This window comes from Pleurodeles waltl, chromosome 9 (assembly GCF_031143425.1).
Source record: "Pleurodeles waltl isolate 20211129_DDA chromosome 9, aPleWal1.hap1.20221129, whole genome shotgun sequence".
Taxonomy (NCBI): domain Eukaryota; kingdom Metazoa; phylum Chordata; class Amphibia; order Caudata; family Salamandridae; genus Pleurodeles; species Pleurodeles waltl.
Genome location: NC_090448.1, coordinates 974,555,221 through 974,576,607, shown reverse-complemented (window position 1 = coordinate 974,576,607; position 21,387 = coordinate 974,555,221). Strand labels below are relative to the sequence as shown.

The following is a 21,387-nucleotide window of genomic DNA, read 5'->3' as shown; positions in this document are numbered from 1 at the left end:
CTACACTTCTGTCTCAACGGACATCTTCAAGTACTTCCAAGACTTCAGCATAGAGATGAGATGCGAAAGTGACCATCACCCACAAACAATGAAAATAGCAAACAATAACGTTCTTGCTGCTCCACTACAGAGGATAGGCGAACAAGACCCAGGAAGTCACCCTCCTCATATAAGATGGTCCAACAAGTGCATGGAGGAATATGAAGTATGGAAAGCCAACTTAACGTCGGATCAAACGGAACAGGTGGACATAATTTCAAAATGGGAGACCACATTAACATCATTAAGGAACCAGCTAGAACCTAATCAACCATTCAAGGCTGGCCCACGACTGAGCAGAAAAGGTTGGTCATGCAGACATTAAGGCAACAAAGACAACAGCTTAACAAATCGCCAGGCTCCTAAAGAATCAACCACCAGGTAACAGCTACCAGAGCACCTTTCATGAACTAAGAAAGGAATACATGAAGGCAATATGGGAAGCAAAGCAGGCTCACATAGATCAGGAATGGATCAGAATTGTGGAACCCACTAAAGAAAAGAAAAGAACAGTTTGTCTCTGCGGTCTATTGTCAATCAGCTGGAGCGTAGGACAACCGGGATCCAAAGTAACGTGGTTCCAGAGAGAAAGTGGATTGAACACATCTCCAACCTCTACAGTAGCACTAACACAGAGAAGCCACCTCCCACCGCAAGCATTGATTCAAAGCCATTATCATTCAAAATACAAAACGTCAAGGAACAACTACGACGCTGCAGACAGAGTGGGGCTCCTGGGCCAAATGGTCTCCCAGCAGGAATACTAAAACACAACCCTGCCCTTTGGACTGGCCTGCTCTGCAACCTTTTCAATGTCAGCAGCACAAAAAATGAAATTCCGGGAAAGAGAAAGGGACAATTTTCCACCCAGTCTACAAGAATGGCCCCTACAGGAACCCAGATAGCTATTGACGCAAAAATATTTGCGGGTCTCCTGCTCGAGGATCTCAAAGAATGGGATACCAAATTCAATCTAATACTTCTGAATCAAACTGGCTTCCGGCCCTCTGCAAGCACTTCTGACAACCTGATAATGCTAGCCATGCTAAAAAATGGCCCTCTACACATGCTTTGGGCAAGGGTGAAAGTTGGAAATAATGGAAGAGTGTCGGCCAGAATTCAGATAGACAGAGGTGTTAAGCAGGGCTGTGTTCTGGCTCCAGTGCTTTTCAACCTTTACTTGGCAGATCTGTGCACACAACTAAACATCACTAGCTCCCATCCCCCTAAACTGAGTAACCACCCCCTTACAGCATTACTATATGCAGATGACATTGTCTTACTGAATCTCTCAGAAAAGTGCTAAACACTTTCAATCAATATTGCACGACTAATGAGATGGTGGTAAATACAGCGAAAACCAAGGTAATCATCTTTGGAAAACAGGTAATTAAGAAAAATAAACGGTTCTGTGGGAATCAATCTGTGGAAAGAAGCAGAAGCTATCAATACCTTGGGGTCTGGGTACTGGGGTGCTGGTCACATCACCTGCACCTAAAAACCCTGAAAGCGAGTTTGGCATCTCTACTTGCATTAGTCCTTGCTCTGGCCTCAAAACTGCAAACCCCAATCTGGTCTCCACTCCTTAGTGATAAAAGCAAAATTCCTGCCAGCTCTAACATACGGTTTGGAAATATATCCATGCAAACTGAACGACTTCATGAACATTGCACAAAACAAGGTCTTTCGCCTTCTCTTCCGCCTTCCACACAGCTCCTCGCCTGCTCAGATTAGGTTGGAATTCGGATTACAAGATCATACATACAAGACGGGGCATTGCTCAAATATGCATCCATGCTAAGACAGGCCCAACCAAACACACTAAAGGCAGTGATTTTGGAAGAAATTAACACAAGCCAGGCGGAAGTCCCAAATCCTTGGCATAAGTGAATAAAGCATCTCCAGGCAGAGGAGCTAAGGCAAAAGTCTTTAACCCATAAAAATGTAAAGCAACTTTTAAACAAACAAATCAAGAAGCTCTCCTGGAGCAAGGACAAAGATAAGTTCAGAAATCGATCACACTCTTGGATGACAATTAACATATATAAGGCTCCAACAGCACAACCTTACATGGCAGAAATATTTATAAACGTCATCAATAATAAAGGTGCTACACGCCAGACTCGGACTACTACCTGCCTTGGAGGCCGAACGAAAATGGCTTAGGCCCACAAACAACAGATGATGCAGACTTTGCTCACATCACCGAGAAGACTTCATACACATCCTTTTTGTATTTGCCCCGCTCTACTACCCTGTAGAAAGCTGTATCTGAAAAACATTTTCAATGCCAATGGTATCAGAACATGCGGCAGGCTATCCTGTTTAGTCTGAAAGGATTGACTCCGCAACATATGTCCTGTTTTGCTAAATTTATTTTAAAAACAGAACATTCCTTAAAACATGCCACAAAAACCCAAGGTGAGAAAACAAGCCCTCAACTGGCATAGGAAATTAACACTGTCAGCTCCAGGCTTATGAGTAATGGCCGCAGCATTCCCATCAGCTGCCCTCTGCATACTCCACCCTTGGACTGAACTATTTATATTTTCTCAATTTAAAAAACAAACAAAAAAAAACACTTTCTGATGTTTTTCACCTAGATTCCTTTCGAGAAAAGTCGAATTTAACAATCAGTAACTCAGGGTTTTCCATTAAGTATGACTATACATCTCAAGACGATTAACGCCTAAACAGGGCTTAACTGGACTGAAAACCACAAAGAAAGCAAGAATATATTAATTGTTTTATGGTGTTTTTAACTCCTCTTGTACGGTTGCAATGTTTTTAAGTAATTACGCAATAAGGCATAAACTAAACTAAACTAAACTTCTGCATAGACTAGACCTATGAATGGAAACTGAAACCAGTCCCTAATGGGACCTTTTCATGTCCTTTACGAGCACGAACCCAGCCCTCTTTCTTGTACAATGAGTATGAGAATCCTTCAGCAAATCAAAGTTAATTATGGAGTTCCCCGTTTACATTTCATTGGGAATATTTTGAAAAGAGGAATACACGGCTGTTGAAATATTGACCGACCCCTGCCCACAGAAGAAAATGTCTTCACAGGAGATTTTGGGGGGGGGGGGGGGGGGGGGGTTGTGTGTGTGTGTGTGTGTGTGTGTGTGTGTGTGTGTGTGTGTTAGTGTTAGTTAAACGGAGGGGACACAGGGAGGTACATGCAGAAGGAGTGATTAAGAAGGCAGCAGTTAATTGAAGGATTTAAAGTGTGAAACGTGCAGATAGAACTTCAGAAGAGCGATGTGAGTAGAAAAAAAAGTGACCAAAGTGAGATATTGCACAGAAAAATGAGGTAAAGGGGGAGAACTTAAATGACTGAGATATTCAAGATACCCTCCCTTCCACTAACTACTTTGTAATGTTTAATTCACAATCTTTGATTTTCAGAAAATTCAGGAATTTCATTTTCTCATTCTAAATGTTCACAACAATATCATTATTGCTCCTTTTATCTGATTTTCAATAATGACCGTTGTTAACTAGCATTGGTACAGCCAAATAGGTCTGTCTGGCTTTAGGCGGTGATGTTGTGAGATATATTTGGATGCACTAACAAAACACACTTGGAGGCACCGAAGTATGTGTCACGCTGTTAGCAGACTCGTGTCATTCTTGGAGTCTCTCTGTATTTTGGCAACGCCCCTTGTAGATACCCTCCATCTTTTTTCATCCCACTGAAAGCACTGCTGTGAACTGTTGGTGCGCGAGTCTCGCTTGCCGTCGGCCCTCTGAAGTGATTCTACATTGGACGCGTATTTCTCCCTCTGCTCAGTTCACATTCAAGGCCGTAGCCGAGAGGAGGAGCAGAAGCCGTGGCCTCATTGGCTGCGGGGGCTCCCTCCACCCCCTCCTCAGCTGTAGTTCGCGCACTCTGTAAGCAGCAGACTTTCACCCCTCCGCGGCAGGACGCGAACTAGCACCATGCAGGGCGCAGAGAAGGTGAGCAGAAACAGGGAGGCTAGAAGAGGCTGACTCCGCTAAAAAGAGCCTGGTCTAGAATCTGTCACATGTTGTGCCTCTGAAAAGCTGTCAGGGTTGGGGTTTCATTTCCTTCCTCGCATGTTATCGGCCTAACAAGGATGAGTTGCTAAGCTTGCATCCTAAGCATTCATACCCATGAACTGCATGCTGCCAACAGAACTCTGCACAAGTTAGGTGTTATTCCTCTTTCACGCTTTCCCCTGAACAGCGAACAGTTTCTCAAGTGAAAGGTTTTGATCTCCAAGCGCCGCATCGTGAGCTCCCTCGGAAAAATACCCTTCTCTTTAGGCTCTCCCAAAAAGTCACCTTCTAGCCCGTGCCTCCATAGTTTAGAATGGCGTAATCTTTGAAATAAAAAACAGACAGGTCGGTTATTTTTAAATGTATTATTTACCCTTTCTTTCCCTCTTTTTTCCAGCCAGTCCTGTATTCCTATTTCAGGAGCTCCTGTTCCTGGAGGGTGCGCATAGGTGAGAAACGAGTTCAGTACTATATGGTTTTTACTGTCTTGTAAAGTTGGGGGTGGGCAATCACAATACAAAGAGACAATTATTATTAATGCCACTGTTATTATCTGAATACCAATCCGTATTATGATTATTAAGATTGTTAATAACGTCTAACGTTGAAATGTGCGACCCTGAAAACAAGAACATATTGTCAGCTTCCAGTAAACTCTTGAAAAGCATTGCGTTGAACGGAGTTCCAGAGGGGAGGGGGGCCATGAGAGAAGGATTGGAATCCGTGCTTTACATATGCCGGTGCCGAGTACCTGCACTTCTTTCATTTGAAACAGCGAGTACCTGCACTTCTCAGCACTGCTGGAAAGCATTTAATGGGACAGTACCGGCCCTTCTCAGGAGCAAACCAGTTCTTTAATTGGTGATACCTGCGCTTCAATGTTTCCATTCAAAGCACTGATTGGGCTATAAAGAAGTAGTGCGCCAAGACACCAGTGCCGCCGCTGGGCTGATAGCGCTTGGAGTACCAGAGACAGACACTCACAAGTTAGCCTGACAGATCGCTGACTCTGCCCCAGCCCTAGTGCCCTGCTGTAGCTAGGCGCACAGAGGTCTTTGGCCGAGTTTCCTCACCTCCTGCCATACTCTTCTTCAAACTGCCTTTCCCCCTTCACTTTAGTATTTAATAGGACATCTGGAAGATATCACTGCTCTACAATCCAGATGTTGCTTCCCCCTGACATTCCTCTCTCTAAGGCACATTGATTGCATTTCCTGTGTTCCAAATGCTGCCTCGCTGTGGCCCTGGCCTCGCCATGTCTCCTCCTCACTCTTTCTAGAGCTCATGCCACGCTAAGGTTACTTCGGACCGCTGAAATCGTTCTGTTGTACCTTCCAACACGCGTACTGTAGACACTTGTGAATTTCTCTTCCTTACAGTAATAATGACTAGGCTTCGTACCACACCTCTTCTGTTTCTAAGCACTTTTTACATCGAGGCTACCAGACAGTGTAAGAGCTATTGTGATCTTGGAGTGGGCTTACCACCTGCCCGTTGAATATCACTGGTTGGCTTTATTGTTGGGGATATTTGCTTGCTTCTTATTCATTGGCTCACCTTCCTCTTCTTGTGTTTGTCCCTACCCTGCAGCATAGGCGCTTTACAATCCTTTTGATTGGCTGACGTGTATCCTTCCATTGCTCACGTTTAGGGCACTGTTTTTTCCTTTTTAATTCAGCATAGAGTGCATGTGTTTTGTAGCTTTCTCACTTTTGTGCTGTTTCTCCACTCAAACAGCCCCTCTCTGCTACGTTGCTCTCCACCCCTTCCAGCTTATCTGTAAATGCACAGCAACAGGGATATTTTTGCTCAGTATTGGCTATAGAGCAGACTCTAAGGGTTGTTTTGTTCTATCACCTCCATTCCACATATTGCATGAAAGCTCTCGCTTTGACACAGACTGTTATGTTGCTGGCGGATAAACCATCTGCTGAACTAACTTAGCTAGCATCCGAGTTAGCAGGTGTACTTAGCATGACACTTCTCTTCGAGGCCAATACATTTTTTTCTGGATTACTACTGAAGAACAGATGGCTGAATTCCGTAGAATGTAAATTAGACATTAGCAAGAGTTTCCCTTTACATTGTGACACTTCCTTATTCTTTTCAAATTCTGTTCAGTTTCTAACCCCGAGTTAAAGTATTTGAAAAATAACCTATGCCAGTATTTGTAAACCATACTTTACAGGCAAACTTTGGCAAAGCCAACAACTCGGCACTCGTAATATAAAGATGAGACCTAGTAGCTTTACCAATCCTTGTTGTAAAACAGAGGAGGGCTTAGCCACTGTAAGCTCTACACAGGATCTAGTCAGATGCTGTCTCTGGCTCAGCTCAGCAACCTCTTGGAACCTTGAGCCCAAAACTAGCAGAGCTTTAACAGGAGGCCAGGTGACTTACTAGCCACAGATGCTAATGACATAACATGGAGATGCAGGTTTGAATCTTGGCCCCAGCTCTGCACCCTGTAAATCCCGGCCTATCTCGGTGTGCTGGGAAAAAGGTGCTTGTAAGTCCTTGAACAAAGTTTGTGCCATGTAAAACTGCCAAAAATAAAATGTGAATTCTGCTTGTCATCCATACTCTGTCATCATCCAGGAATTAAGGACAAACACTAACCTTTCATGTCAGAAAGAGATATCAACCTAGTGGCTGAAATGCATAATGTGAAACTGAAAAAAAAGGGATCAGTTCCCACTTCCTTGCCTGACCAAATAGTTTGATCCTAGGCAAATAAATTATTTGACCAAGTCTTCTTTTTGCACATTTGTATGTAACAGAGCACCTTTAAAAACATGAGTTGAGGATGTGCACTGTACAAAAACCTCTCCTGTTTGATTTGAAAGACTGTAGTATTGCCCCATCTATAATAAGAATCTAGGCCACATACATGACAACTGACCCGCCTTCTAGTTTAATAATCATATTATCACCATAGGGTGGGAGGCATGAATGTTTTTCAGTTCCTTTTTAAAAACTGTCACTTTTGATAAAGGCCTCTGAATGCAGATATAATCTGATGTACTAAATTGAAAATCTTCACATTTGTTAACGAAATGAGCAATTTTGAAGAAATCTTATAACATTCTAACATATTTGTTGTAGAACGTACATGCCAAATATTTTAAAAGCTCAGCATGTGCATGGACTCTAAAAGCCAGAGCGCATTCTTGGCTCGGTTCTGTCTCCACCCTCACTGTGAATTGGTACACACCCACCTTCCCAGCGGTGGTGGTCACAAATCTCAAGGGGAGGGAGCGAGAGAGGGAGAGGGGGGAGGGGATGGAGACAGAGGGGGGGGGGGGGGGGGGGGGGGAAATAAATAAAAAAAATAAAAACGTACTTTATCGCTGTTCCTGTCTCCTGCCGCTTCGCGCTTCTCTTCCTCCCATGTGGTGGCCCAGCATTCACTGGCACACAAGCACAAGCTGCCCAGAAATCCTGGCGCTGCTTACATGCTAAACATAGCATGTAAGTAGCGTCAGGATTGGTCTGAGCGGCAGTCACTGCCGCTCAGAAACAAGCCTGGGGTCTGTGCAGTTTCTCCAGCCTGGCTGTAAATACAGCCGGGCTAGAGAAACCTAAGTGCGCATGTGTGTTTGGCCGTTCTTAGACGGCCGGCCTAACACACTTGAGCACTTAGTGCACTCTCCCACCTCCCGTGGCTCTGCCCCTCCCCCGTTCTGCTGGCTGAGCCAGCAGATAAAAAATGAAACGATAGACAACTATAGTTTCATTTTTCATCTCCTGGCTCTTGGCCATGGGGATGACGCTCCTTCGCCATAGCGAAAGAGCTGCCCCTGCACCTTCCTTGTAAATAGCAGGTGTTACCATTACCCAATGGAATGGTTCTCAATTTACCAACCTCAGAGGTATAGAAACAAGGCAGTGTTCGCCTTTTACAATTCTAACTTGTGAACTACATATCACCACATTTTGACAGGAGCGAGTGTGATACAGGTAATGCCTTAAAAGCATGGTGTTTGGGGGTGGATAATGACCGCAAATTACCTTTGGAATAAACAGCCATTTCCTCAAACATAGATGAGTCGTCTCCTGAATAGGTATGTTGCCATGGAATCTGTATGGCGATATTAACACATTCCTGCCTTTCCCCCTCTGTGTCTGTGCAGCACTCGCTCTGAAGGGCATTGAGTATGACCTGGTTCCTGTCAACCTGATCAAAGATGGCGGCCAACAGGTAAAGTGTGGCCTCCTTTGGCAACCAGCACTTTCATTCTTCTTGTGCAGTGCATAAGTGGCTGTGAGATTAGCTGAAATTCTAAAAGCGTCTTAAAACCATGATTTTTTTAATTGATAGTTTTACTTTTGATTTATGCTTTTTTATTTGAAGCAGTCCTGCTGTAATTCTCATTAGTTATGTCTGCCTGTAGAGCACAAGAAGCTTTGTGCTAAAGTGGTAAACTAATGACTAACAAACATAGTCACACTTACCTGGAAGAACACTGAGGAGTGAGTTGTCCGATGGGGTAAAGAGTGAGTTTCCATTGAAGTGCATGAGGGCGGTGCCATGGGACGGAGTGAGATTCCATTGAAGTGTATAAGAGCAGCGACAGGGGAATGTATTTATTTGGAAGTTCTTTAAAATGTCAGGTGTACACCTGCTCTTACTTCAGAGTGCTTAGGATTTGAGGGTGTGTGCATTAGAGATTTGAAATGAGTGAGATTCCATTGAAGTGCGAGGGCTGGGACACAGGAACGAAGCTCATTTGAAGTGCATGATGCATGTGAGGTGGAAATAAATCAATCTCCACTGAAACATCTGAGGTCAGTAAAGTGGAAATGAGGAAGCCTCCACTTGAGTGTGAGTCCAGTAACGTAGAAATGAGTGAGGCTTCAAAGGTCAGTAAAATGGAAATAAGTGAGGTCATTTTAACAAGCATTGGCAAAGCGAATAGGTCTCAGCTATGTGAGAACTATTGGCTTTGCCAATGTCTTTTAGCCATGGTGTAGAACTGCGTGGCTGCTGTGCAGCATGGCCAGTAGTTAGTGGCATGATGTAGAGGAGAGTGATGTAGGATAGAGTGAATTTGCATAGGGTAGAGTGGCTTTTAGTGGCATAGAGTTAAATGGAGTGGCATTGTGTGGCAGGGTATAGAGTGGCATCGAGTGGGGTGTGACAGAGTGGAGTAGAGTGGTGTAAAGTGGTGCAAAGTAGAGTGGCGTAGATTGGCATTGTGTGGAGTAAAGTGGAGTGCGTAGACTTGTATAGAGCGGATTGGTGCAGAACAGTACAATTGTAGGTGGAAGTAAATAAAGTGTCAATAGCAATGGCAGGGTGAATAAGAAGCCTTATGCCTGTGTTAAGTGTTGGAAAGCACATCACACATCCAGGAATAATACCGAAATGCTTGTTTTAAAAAAAAAAAAAGAAAAAAACAGTGCGTTGCAAAAAGATGAGGAAGAACACATGCACTTGGTCCATTCTCCATAGAGGAGCTAACACAAGAAAGGAAAGCTTACAGGAGCGGAGCAATCAAAATACTGCAAATGAGAATGACAATGAAAACTAATGGTATATTGTGGGTGGGTTGTGAGCTCACTGATCTGTAAACGATACGTCTTGCAGCACAGCACATGCAGTGTGTCGGTGAGTCCGAAAAACAAGCACTTCAGGAAGTCACTGGCTGGACAGAGGCTGGAGGGACATAGTTAGAAAGCATAAAAGCCATCCGAGTTTCCACAACATCCTTTTGCTCCACTTCACAAACGGAAGTGGTCAAACGATTGTGAAGATGTTCATTGACTGTCTGATTCGGAAGCTTTGGCTGAGCTCAAGGCTTTACTCTGCAATAGGCAAAATGAGAAACAGTCAGATTAAAAAAAACATATTGTTCAGATACATATAAATACGCCAACTAAATACCAGTGTGAGATTGATGGTAACTGTAAAAGCAATCAAGATAGGAATCCATCGCCTGTTTCACAAAAAATATAAAAGCAAAGAACTAGTAGAAATAGTTTAAAAAGTCTTCAGTGCTCAGCAGGCACACAGAGTATTATGTCATACATTGCACATGTACAAGGTGATGTTAGAGATGCCTCTAGTTGATAATGTCAGGTGAGTACAGGTCATTGAATCCTGTTATTATTTGTATTCTTTGCATTCTGGGACTCGTATTGTACATGGTTTAAATGCATAACTAAAAGTGCCAGCGTGCTAAGAAAAATATTGTGATGGTATAAGGAAGTCACAGCTGTCATTTGGTAAGACAAAAATGGCATTTCTACCCTTCAATGCAATTAAGTGATTTAAAGTGGTCTTTGAATATAGTTGCATATTTAAAATTGCTTGTTATTGTACAAACACACATGTACGTGGATAATGGCCATGCACACAGACCTGCACAGCTCACATGCAGGCACACCTGCATAATTGCCAGAGGGTCAATGCGATGTGTGCCACTTGTAGCCAGTGGCTTTAAAACTACTATAATCCTAATAAAAAGATCTATTAGCTAAAAGCCAGCACAGGCTAAAGGCAAACCACATGATATGGTCCACTTGGAGGTAAGCACATGGGTGGATATCCAGAAAATAAAATATTTTCTTTCTCTCCGCAGCTCGGCAGTGACTACCGCAAAGTGAACCCAATGCAACAAGTCCCTGCATTGACCATAGATGGTCTCAAACTTAGTCAGTCGGTAAGTGAGCTGACGTTCCCTTGGTTAATCAATAACAGTATAGCTCTGGGTGATGTCCGAGCCTTGTGCCATCCATTCTGCTCTTAAAAAAAACCTCTTACTGGGAAGGGAAAAAAAAAAACTTCTGCCTGGATTAAAAGTTGCAAATTAGAGTGCTTGCAAGTATTAAGGCACAATGATAGAGAAATGTGTTGGTTACTTGCACCTTTGCTTGTAGTCTTTCCTTTCCGCTTTCTCCCATTGTTATTTTTGATTTTCTGCTGTTTTCTCTTTCTTTTAATGTATTTACTTGTGTATATAGTTTTATCCTCTAGATGGCATCCCTTCACTTTGCTCTGTATACTCTATAATCTTTCATATCTCAACCTTGTTTGCTTCCTGCTGTTTTCTTTTTCTTGTTCTAGGTCTTCTTTTTTTTTTTTGGCTCCGTTGGTTGTCTTGTAGTTCCTTTCAAGTTCTTTCCTTTTTATATTTGCCTACTCTTTCCCTTCACTCCTTTGCTGCCCATATGTGTTCTGCAAAGCGTTACTTAAATGAAATGTCCAGTGTAACAGATTTCTCCTGGCAAAATATATACACATAAAATTAAATAAAATGGGAATCTTTACACAGTCAGTGTTTATCCAAAACTCCAGTGGTTAGCTAGAATGAACCAGCTGTTACCTCCTCTATCCAGCAGAGTTTACAGGATCTTCCAAACACAATGACATTATCAGTCAGTCTTGAATTATGGCCCAGTGACCTGCCCAGGATTCTTCCAAGCCATTATAAATGTGCATATCCCATTGTCCCATTGACATTGATCCCTTGGTAGGTGCTAGGACAGGTTTATGGAAGGCATGGGGGATGTCATATGTGACATATTTGGACTACACTCTCTGCCTCACCTCCCAGACTCTACACATGACCCTGAACAAGCAGCAAAGAGCTTCCCCCAGTGGATCACAGAATGCGCTGATTCCATCGCCCTTGCCAAAACAGCCAAGGTCAAAGAACAAAACAAAAGAGCAAGCTGGCTCACTGAGGAACTGCACTCCTCCAAATGCAACAGCCGACAACTTGAAAGGAAGCGGTGCATCAGCAAAAAAAAAAAGAGGACAGCACCACCTTCAGGACTACCCTCAACCTGTACCACAGACTCCTGAAAGAAACAAGAACGACGCACTGGCAGACCGCATCAAAGTCAGCACAAACCACAGCAAAGAACGCTTTGCCATCTTGAAGGAGTTCACCAATCCCATAGCCACCGAGAACATCATCAATCCCTTCTAGGAACAAGGCGTCAAACTCAAAGACCTCTTCCACAGCAAGATCTCAGCTATCTATGAAAACGTCAACCCTCCGCCACAAACAGCATCAGCCAGCTCACATGCGCAAACACGAACCCTCGAACACCTTCACACCCACTGGGAACTCCTCACCAGGCAAGACACTATCTCCATCATGAACTCACTACCATCAGGAGCTCGCACTGACCCTCACCCCCACCACGTCTTCAGCCACGGAAGCAATACAATCAGCAGCGAGCTCAGAAAGGTCCTGAATACCTCCATCACCGCAACCTCCTTTCCGGAGGTCTGGAAACACGCTGACGTGAGGGCCCCTCCTGAAAAAAAACAACCACCGACCCAGCCGAATTGAAAAACTACCGGCCCATCTCTCTGCTTCCCTATCCAGCAAAAAACCTTGAGAAAGAGATCAACCAGCAACTCAGCCAATGCCTAGAAGACCACAACGTCCGGACCCCTCCCAATCTGGATTTGGAGCTGCCCAGAGACATCCCTAATTGCAGCCACAGATGATACCAGAGCCTCCTGAAACTTGGGGAAACAGCAGCCCTCATTGTCCTGGACCTGTCCAGCGTGTTTGACACAATTTCCCCAAAAATTAAGAGAGGAACCCCCTATACCAATAGAGGGACAGGGTTAATTTAAATACACAAACACAAAATTCCCTTTATGGATATTTTAGTATGTAACCCAAAGAGCGTTGCTGGTACTCAACCACTACATTACAATTAATAAATAGTAGCAATGTTCTAGCCACGTTAAAACCTTTAATGCAGTAATAAGCACACCTGTTTCAACCCTTTTCAAACTTGTAATAATACTTTAATTTAATATTGCACTCATATTAGTTTAAGAAAATATACACTAATTTATACAGATCAGTCCCTGGAAATTCTTAATTCTTTCTTCATTGATTTTCTTTTTTTTTTTTTTTTACATAAATACTTTTGTTTATAAAACCTAATGCACAATATTATTGTACAATAAAAATGACAATCAAATTTACAATCGCTCATACAGAAATGGTTATATAAGTGTCCTCAATTGATTGTTTTTTTGCATAAAAACCTTTGTTAATAAAACCTATTGCACAATATATTGAACAATAAAAAATTACAATTACTCATATACAAGTGTTTATATAGAAGTGTTGATGCAGCATTTCGCTGGACTTTTCAATGGTTCAGGACAAAGAATACTTTATACACAACAAATCGTGATTTATTGTGTTATGATGACATCAGATTTCCGAATTACTCACTGCCATCCATATTATTGTTTTATTTCAATTAGATAGTAAGTCATTTATTTTCTTCTGCCATTCAGGAATTTTCTTTCCTCCAAATTAAATATCCCAAGCTGTTTCCTAGTCGGGACTCCTGCAACTTTTCCTCTTTCGGCGATTTATTCACACCGTATGTTTCCTCCGTGTTCTGTGTCTCACACACAATCTGTGAAATGACGTCTGCGGTCTCTTGTGTGTTGTATTCACTCGTATGACTCAAAAGTTTGTTGCTAATCAATTCCCAATCTCTAGTGCATTTTTTAAGGTAATGCACTACGTTAAAAAAAAGTATCTTTTTTCAATTGTATTTAACAATGTGGCTGATCCATTCACATAAGCCTTCTTTGAGAAGTTTTACAAAACTCTTGTAGTATTTTCTTTTTCTGGGTGCCTCCCGGTCACTAGCACTCCTATTGAAATGTGCCTGATTCCATTGCATGCCTATGCTTTGACAATGATCTCAATATTAGTGTTATGCAACAAACTAAACTATAGTCCTTTTTAACCAAGGCTACTTTATTTACATACATTTGGTTCTTGAAATCTAAACAACTTCCTTCAGCCCCAGAGGCTCACATCTCCTGCCCTTTTCCATGCCATCCAGTTGGTAAGCCAGTGACTTAAGGCAATTCTAGACTCCTTCACAAAGTTTTCTTTGCTGTTTATGAATAAGTGGATGAATGTAAATGAAAAGGTACAACCATTGCTTAACAGTTCAGGTCTGGATTCATACTAATCTGAAAATGGATTAACTGAATGTATTGCTGATCAAGCAAAACATAATTCATACATTATTATTTTTAGTCAATAAGTTCTCTACACCAAACATCCCATACCCTTGGTTTACTCTAGTTTATTTCTGTCATATGCTCTATTTATTTTTTTGTCTGTATCCTCCATTGTCTTGTTGTTCACTAGAATAATGCTACATGTTGTCATTATGCATTTTAGTTTTTCTCGTCTAGAAATACCTCTTGTATGTTTGGTAAAACAGCAATCTTTGTTAAATCCTTATCATTTTCTTCGAGATTTATTCTAGTCATACTCTATACTGACAGTTTTTTTGAGTGAACCTCCTGTTATCCAGCATCATGTTTCATTTTAGGTCAAGTTCCACTGTGTTCAGGATTTATCCCAGTGTGACAGTTCGTCCTAGAGGATAGGTCTCCTTCCCATGTTAACAGTGTATTCTAGTCCAAACCCTTCTCGTTTTTTGTTTCTTTTAGCTTGCAATCATCCAGTACCTGGACGAGACCCGACCGACCCCAAGACTCCTGCCACAGGACCCCAAAAAAAGAGCGCAGGTCCGGATGATATCTGATCATATTGTGTCTGGGATCCAGCCTCTTCAGGTACCTTCAGGAGAGGGGTTCTATTGCTGACTGCATGCCTGGAGAGAAATTAAATGCTGGAATTCATTGCCCTGTTTGTGATTTGAACGGCTTGCATCTAAAGTGACCTAATTGTGGAAGGAATATTTATCATATTCAGAAACCACAGTGGTTGCACGTATTTTGACAAAATAACAAGCATTAGAAACCACAGAAACTGTTCACACTCCAGATGTTATAAGTTAATATACCCTGAATTGCTCGGGAGGCACAAATCGCACCATCTGTTAAATTGTATGAGATCAGTCACATCATCACAATTTTAATCATCAAACCGCAAAATGCTGTATCTCATAGCACCATAACCACACTACTATGTTCATTGAACTTCCAACATAGACTTCAAGCAAAGACAACACTTTTCCAATCACACGTCCACAGTGTGGCATGCTACTACTCTAGATAAGGACTTAATTGCAAGCGCTATAGAATGACATAGTACAATACAAGTTAAACCTTTGTGTTACAATACTAAACAGTGCCAGAAAATCATGCTAGGGAAATGCACTTGTAGACCAGTACAATAAACTTCAGCGGATGATCCAAATTTTAATAGCTTTCTTTGAAAAGAGGAGAAAAGCAAATGTAATTGAAACCAAACTTAGCATTGTAGTGAGAGAAGTTATTAATACCCAGATTGAGCAGGAGCTATCAAATAAAAAATAAAAAAAGCATCACTCTCAAAGCAGAGGTACGATTCGAAACCTCAGCAAATGTCAATGGAACGGCTAAAACCAAAATAAATGTTATGGACTTGAAGAAACACTTAGCGATGGAAAACATAGAAAAGGAAGCAAACACCCATGGCCTTTGTTGGGCCAAGGAGGTGGCCCTGTCAGGTGTTTCACAGTCACTACACTGTGGTAGTAAGAGTTGGTTTCACAGACAATGGCAGCATTGACAGAACAGATGGCACGGTCACAGCTAAGAAGGATACTGAAGCTGCTAAGTGCTGGATCTTGGTATTCTTGAGTGGAGTGCACCGCGCTTTGCAATTTTTGTGGTCGAATGAGTGTTTTGACGTAGAGGGCTGGTAACTATGAAGTGACATATGGGGTATAGTTTGAAAGTGATTGCCCCTGCCACTGGAAGCTCATAACTCATGGTGATCAGTATCTTTTCTTTGACTGTGAGCTTTGCTGCTGAGGCCTAATGTTATCCTCTAGAAGCTCTTGGCTCAATATTTCAGGAGCCCCTTTAATCTCGGGCACAAAGCACCTTTCCTACTCAAAAAACCATACAAAAACACTGTCACTGCATTCTTTAAGCAGAGTCTTTACACTTGTTCTGATACATTGGTGAAGCAAAGTGTTGTGGAGTAAATGTGGTGAGTTTGGCGAACCCAGGTAGACCCAGACATGTTCCATTAATAAATACAGCATTGCCGGATCAGTGCTCGAGAACGTTGTATTTTTGGGGGGTGGAGGTGGGGGGTGGTGAGGCTGCATGCCAGAGGATTCAGTAATCAGCCCTAGCACTTGCACTATGGTGAAAATACAGGTTTTACTGCGTTTTTTCCACTGGGAATTACATTTATTCCATAATGTGACTGATGAAGGATGGGTAGGGTGTTTGTGCGTGTCTAGCAGGATCAGTGTTCTGACATTGATTTTCCAACCCCGCAGAACCTGGCTGTCCTAAAGCAAGTGGGAGAGGAGAAGATGGTTTCGTGGGCTCAGCATTACATCACACGCGGGTTTCAAGGTATTTCCAGCATGGGGTATACAGTAGTTGCTATTGATCTTTGGAATCTCGATTTATAAGGCTGTTTACCCCCCCAGAGGGATCCTGACCCATTCTCACTACATTAACCCTTTCCCTGATCCCATTTTTATTTAGCTGTGCTCAGGATAAATGTGGTGTTCTGTAAATAATCTGAGCACCTTTAACTTTTAAATTATTCTTGCATTTTCAATTACTTGTAGTATGTGTGAATCACATCAGTGAACTATTGTAACTGTGTGCAATTGAGAGCCTAACAGATGCACAAATTGCTAAACTTGTTAACTATTGGTGTTTTTTTGAGTCTTTCTATTTATAACCACAGTTCCAAAATCTTAAGTCTGTTTGTAATTTGTCTAAAGTCTGTTGAGAAATCAAACCAGGAAAAGGGCTAACAGAAGTGTGGCTACAAGTTAAATCATATTACCATTCTATGCTCAGGCACATCAGTGGTTGTGTTCCACTTTTTTTGTCGCATCCTACTGGACAGCAGAGCTGTCTGGTTTGCTAAAGACATCTTGGGGACTTTCAGAAAGTTGACCTAGGAATGCATTCCGCTCCTTGATTACCCTTGGCTTTGTGGGTTGTAACTTACACTTCCTGGCTTTATTTCCTTTAGGTTCTCCAGGTTCAGTTGGTCCCTCCTGTTGCCTAAAAACTGTTTACTGTATTCTTCCACTAACTCACTTTCCGTTAACAGGCCTTTAAATCTTGTTCTTATCTTGCCACATTTGCTGTGCATTCAAGACAGAGGTCAAATGTCAGGGTCTCTTCCAGGTAGCTTAGTGTTTATTTTTCTCTCTCTGACTTTTAAATGAGATAATTTATGTGACAAACCTGCGTTCCCCCCTTGTAAGGGATGTTTTGTTTTTTCTAGTATACAACAAAAAAAATAGATGAACTGTGCTGATGTTTCACTATATATCAGAATGAGTACACATGGGGCACATTTTCTTTGTAATTCTGAAGTGTGGTGGAAACAAATATTTGAAAACATTCAAAACATATCATTACAAACCAGCTGATGACCTTTGCACACATTATCATATATGTGCAGTAAAACCATATTTCATTGCAAACGTAATGGTCTTTTCAATTGAAATGCATTTCTATAATGGCAGTGCTCTACCACACCCTGCATACTCCACACTTTACCGCTCCACTCAGTCTAACCCAATCCACCCCATTCAACCAAATCTACCCCACTGTACTCCTATTTACCCGAGGCTACACCCACTCCACTCAAATATACCCCACTCCACTCTAACGCACTATAATGTACCCCTATCCAGCCCACTCCACTCCAGTCAACCCAATTCCACTCTGAGCTACCCTACTCAAATCTACTCTACTACACTTCACCCCTCTCCAATTTACCACACCAAACTGCACTGCAATCTATGCAACTCCTCCCCACTCTATTTTACCACAGCCCAATCTACCCTGCTCCCCCATAATCTACTCCAGTCTACCACAATCTCCCACACTCCACTCCACCCAAATCTACCCAACTCCACTTCACTCCAGTATACCACATTTCTCTCAAATCTACCCCACTCCAATCTAACACACTCTACCGTGCTCCAGTCTACCCTACCTCACTCATCCCTCTCCAATCTACCCCACTGCAATCTACCCAAGTCCAATCCAGTTTACCCTACTCTAATCCCCACTACACTCCAGTCTACCCCACTCTACCCCAATCTATCTCCCTCCACTCTAATCTATCTAGCCCCACTCCATCTACCCCAAGCCTCTCTACCCCAATCTATTCCACTGCAATCCACCCAATCTACCCCACTCCACCCCAAACTACCACACGCCACTCCATTCCTCTCTACCCAATCTAGCCCACTCCACTCCATACTACCACATGCCACACACATCTACCCCACTCCAGTCTAACACACTCCACCCCAATATAACCCCGTTCACTCCACTCAAATCTACCTTACCCCCACTCCACACTACCCAACTCCAATCTTCCCTATCCAGTCCGCCCCAGTGCAGTCTACTCCACTCCAATCTACTCAACCCTAACCCAATCTACCCCACACCACTCTATCCAGCTCCGCTCCACCCTACTCTACAGCAATCCAGCCCACTCCTATCTCACTCCAGTGTACCCCACTCCATCCATGTCTACCCAACTCCAATCGATCCCTCTCCACTCCAGTCTACCCCACTCCACTCTAATCTAAATTATCCCAGTTCACTCCACTTCGCTCCAATCTACCCCAGTCCACTGTGCTTCTCTCTGTGTGCTGAATTTGTGCTGTGCAGCCGCCACAGGTGCTTTTTGAGCCTAGCTTATTTTGGTGTGAAAAAATGTTAGATGGTGACAACTACTCTGCATAGATTATGTTTTCTCTATGAGAAACAGGAGGAAGTAAGACGTTCACGAGTGGAGAGAATGATGGGTACTTATAAGTAAACCCAGAGCCTTAAACGAAAGCGTAGGAGTCATGTGATTGCAACTATTGCTGTACACTATAGCACTTGGTTCTGTAACAGACTCACTAGAAGTAAGACATAGCTTTGCATTAACTCGTAAGGAAAAGTGTGAAATATGCCACTTAAGTGAAAACTCTACCAACGAGCGAGGACTGGAGATTAGACTGTTAAAGTTGAATGGAACCCGGGATGTGAAGTGATGGGACATAGTGGAGAGTGGGGAACGAGGGGGACTAAAACCAAATGTTTTACTGGCAAATGTACTTGTAATGAAGATTCATAGTTTTCACCATTTTCACAATTTTTTCCAGCTCTGGAGCAGCTTTTGCAGGACACAGCTGGAAAGTACTGTGTTGAAGATGAGGTAACAGCTACAAGGGTACTGGTGTCAGAAGTGCACTTTGTATGGGCGCCTGCACCCAACCATTCACTTATGTTTAAGGGTTTGTGAGGAGGGTAACAAAATGTTGGGTGACTATTTCTCACCTGCCTTGAATAACAGTGCAAAAGTGGATCTGAAGATGGGTCTGTTCCTTTGTCCTACGATGCATAGATCTGCTGTCTGCTATCTCAGCTAATGGTCTCTCAGGTTAGTTTCACTTCACTGGTGCAAGCCTTGCTTTCTGTATGGGGAACATATATTTAAAGTGCTTTTCAATATGTAAAGACAATACAAATTTAGATGAATTTGAAGATTTAAATCAGTCTATACAGCTCTAAATTAATCTGAATATTATTATAATTAAAGTAACTACAATATTGTTCTGTAGATCTGCACTCCTGCATTAGGTATGCAGGGAAAAAGAGTGGTTTTAATAAAATAATTATAAGACTGAGAAACCCCTTTATACATTTAAACGTTTAGCTGTCTCCCATAATCAATTGCCCTTTTTTACAAGATGCTTGCCAGTAGGTTTACCTTCATGAAGCTGTACATCTACTCTTCACTATAAAGGAGGTTACAGACCAAATAATATAAAGTGTCACGCACAGCTCTGCAATAGATGCAGTGTACTCAAGACACAGTGACAGAAGGAACGTTGATCCCGGTCCTTTAGGGGCTACACACTGGGAGTTCTAGTAAAGCGCTTCTGTCTGCGTTCCATCCATACAGCAAAATGTGCAGTTACCCTATTTGACCAAATATATGCATTTACTGTAATTCATACTGCATATACTCGGTTACATGACATATTTTGGCTCCCATTGTTGAAACAGCTATTTCAAATATATATCAACATATCTGTTTTGATAAAATACATCTCTGTTTCTGCAAACACAAATTTCTCACGTAAACTACATTCTTTAGCAGGTTCAAGGGTAGACAGCATGGGTGTCCAGCATTGGCTGGTTGGAGACGAGCTGTGTGTTATTTAGGTGTGTTGAGGGTGTGGGTGTAGGTCTGGAGTGTGGTTGAGGGTTTTGGACCACTGACTAGCTGTTCACATTACTTGGGCACCACCAATAATTTTCTGAACCTGCTTTTATGACCAAAGATGAGTGTGGGATGCTTCTTGCTGTTCTCGTCCTTTCTCGATGATCCTTGTGAAATGTTTTGCTCAAGAGGGAAATTGCAATGTTTAGTTGTAAGCACACAAAAGCTCCTGTGGTTTGTCGGTGGTGTACAGATTACATAGTCTGCCCTCTTTCCCTGCAGGTTTCAATGGCAGATCTCTGCTTGGTCCCTCAGGTGTACAATGCTGAGAGGTAAGCAAGGAGCTTTGTGACACACAGGAGAGCTTATCACAGTTTATAGTGTAGTACAGACACGAGCAGGGTGAAGTCAATGTGGTGTGCATATGGAATCCGTAGTGATGTTTTGTATACCTAGAATGTATTGTATTACACCAGCTCCCCCCCACTGCCACACAAGCGGCTGTTCACTTTCTGTCCTGACTGGCTGTGATTCTATCTGCTGTTTAGCCATATTGTAACTTAAAAATGCTAATATAAGGTGCAGTCCCACATTTAATGACGTAGGAATTGTAATTAGAATATTCCCTGATACAGAACTTTTAATTGACATTTTTACTGGCTAACTCTAATTTTAAATATTAACTCGGTAAGATCCTCTAATTAGGATAATTACAAACACAGGAATTGTAATTTATATATACACAGCTAAGACATTCTCTGTAACCAGAATTATAAATGGGATAGTGACACCAGCATGAATTGTAAATGGAAAAATAAATCTCCACCAATACCCTAAAAGGGATACCACATGACACCCCACTACTAATATAGATACTCACTGTCAATTGTAAAGATATTCACAAGCACGTGATTTCTATTGTAATAGTAAGCGGCACATTATTTTAAAGGAGTTATTTACTGGCACCATGAGTCTAACTGGCATAGTTTGAGAATTTTAACTCTACTGAGGATATTCACTGCACATGGACTATGTTGGGCTGTAGATCACTTAACAGAATTCCTAATGGGTATATTTTCTTCTGGGCACAGTATCTTAATGAGCACGGTTTCTCATTTAGGTAGATATCATATTACCAGAT

The 21,387-nt window shown here is 42.3% G+C and overlaps 1 protein-coding gene across 2 annotated transcripts in view; it reads left to right on the top strand.

Annotated features, from left to right (window-relative positions):
• GSTZ1 (glutathione S-transferase zeta 1) overlaps positions 1-21,387 on the top strand; it is a 63,574-nt gene that overhangs the window by 29,569 nt on the left and 12,618 nt on the right. Inside the window, exons 1-8 of one of the 2 annotated variants that reach the window (XM_069208416.1) lie at positions 3,737-4,002; positions 4,463-4,514; positions 8,199-8,266; positions 10,650-10,730; positions 14,531-14,656; positions 16,321-16,399; positions 19,183-19,235; positions 20,529-20,578. In XM_069208416.1, the coding sequence (XP_069064517.1) occupies positions 3,985-4,002; positions 4,463-4,514; positions 8,199-8,266; positions 10,650-10,730; positions 14,531-14,656; positions 16,321-16,399; positions 19,183-19,235; positions 20,529-20,578 (527 nt within the window). In that variant the 5' untranslated portion in view covers positions 3,737-3,984. Of the gene's footprint in view, positions 1-3,736; positions 4,003-4,462; positions 4,515-8,198; positions 8,267-10,649; positions 10,731-14,530; positions 14,657-16,320; positions 16,400-19,182; positions 19,236-20,528; positions 20,579-21,387 lie in introns of those variants that run through there. The other variant, XM_069208417.1, reaches the window with a different exon arrangement.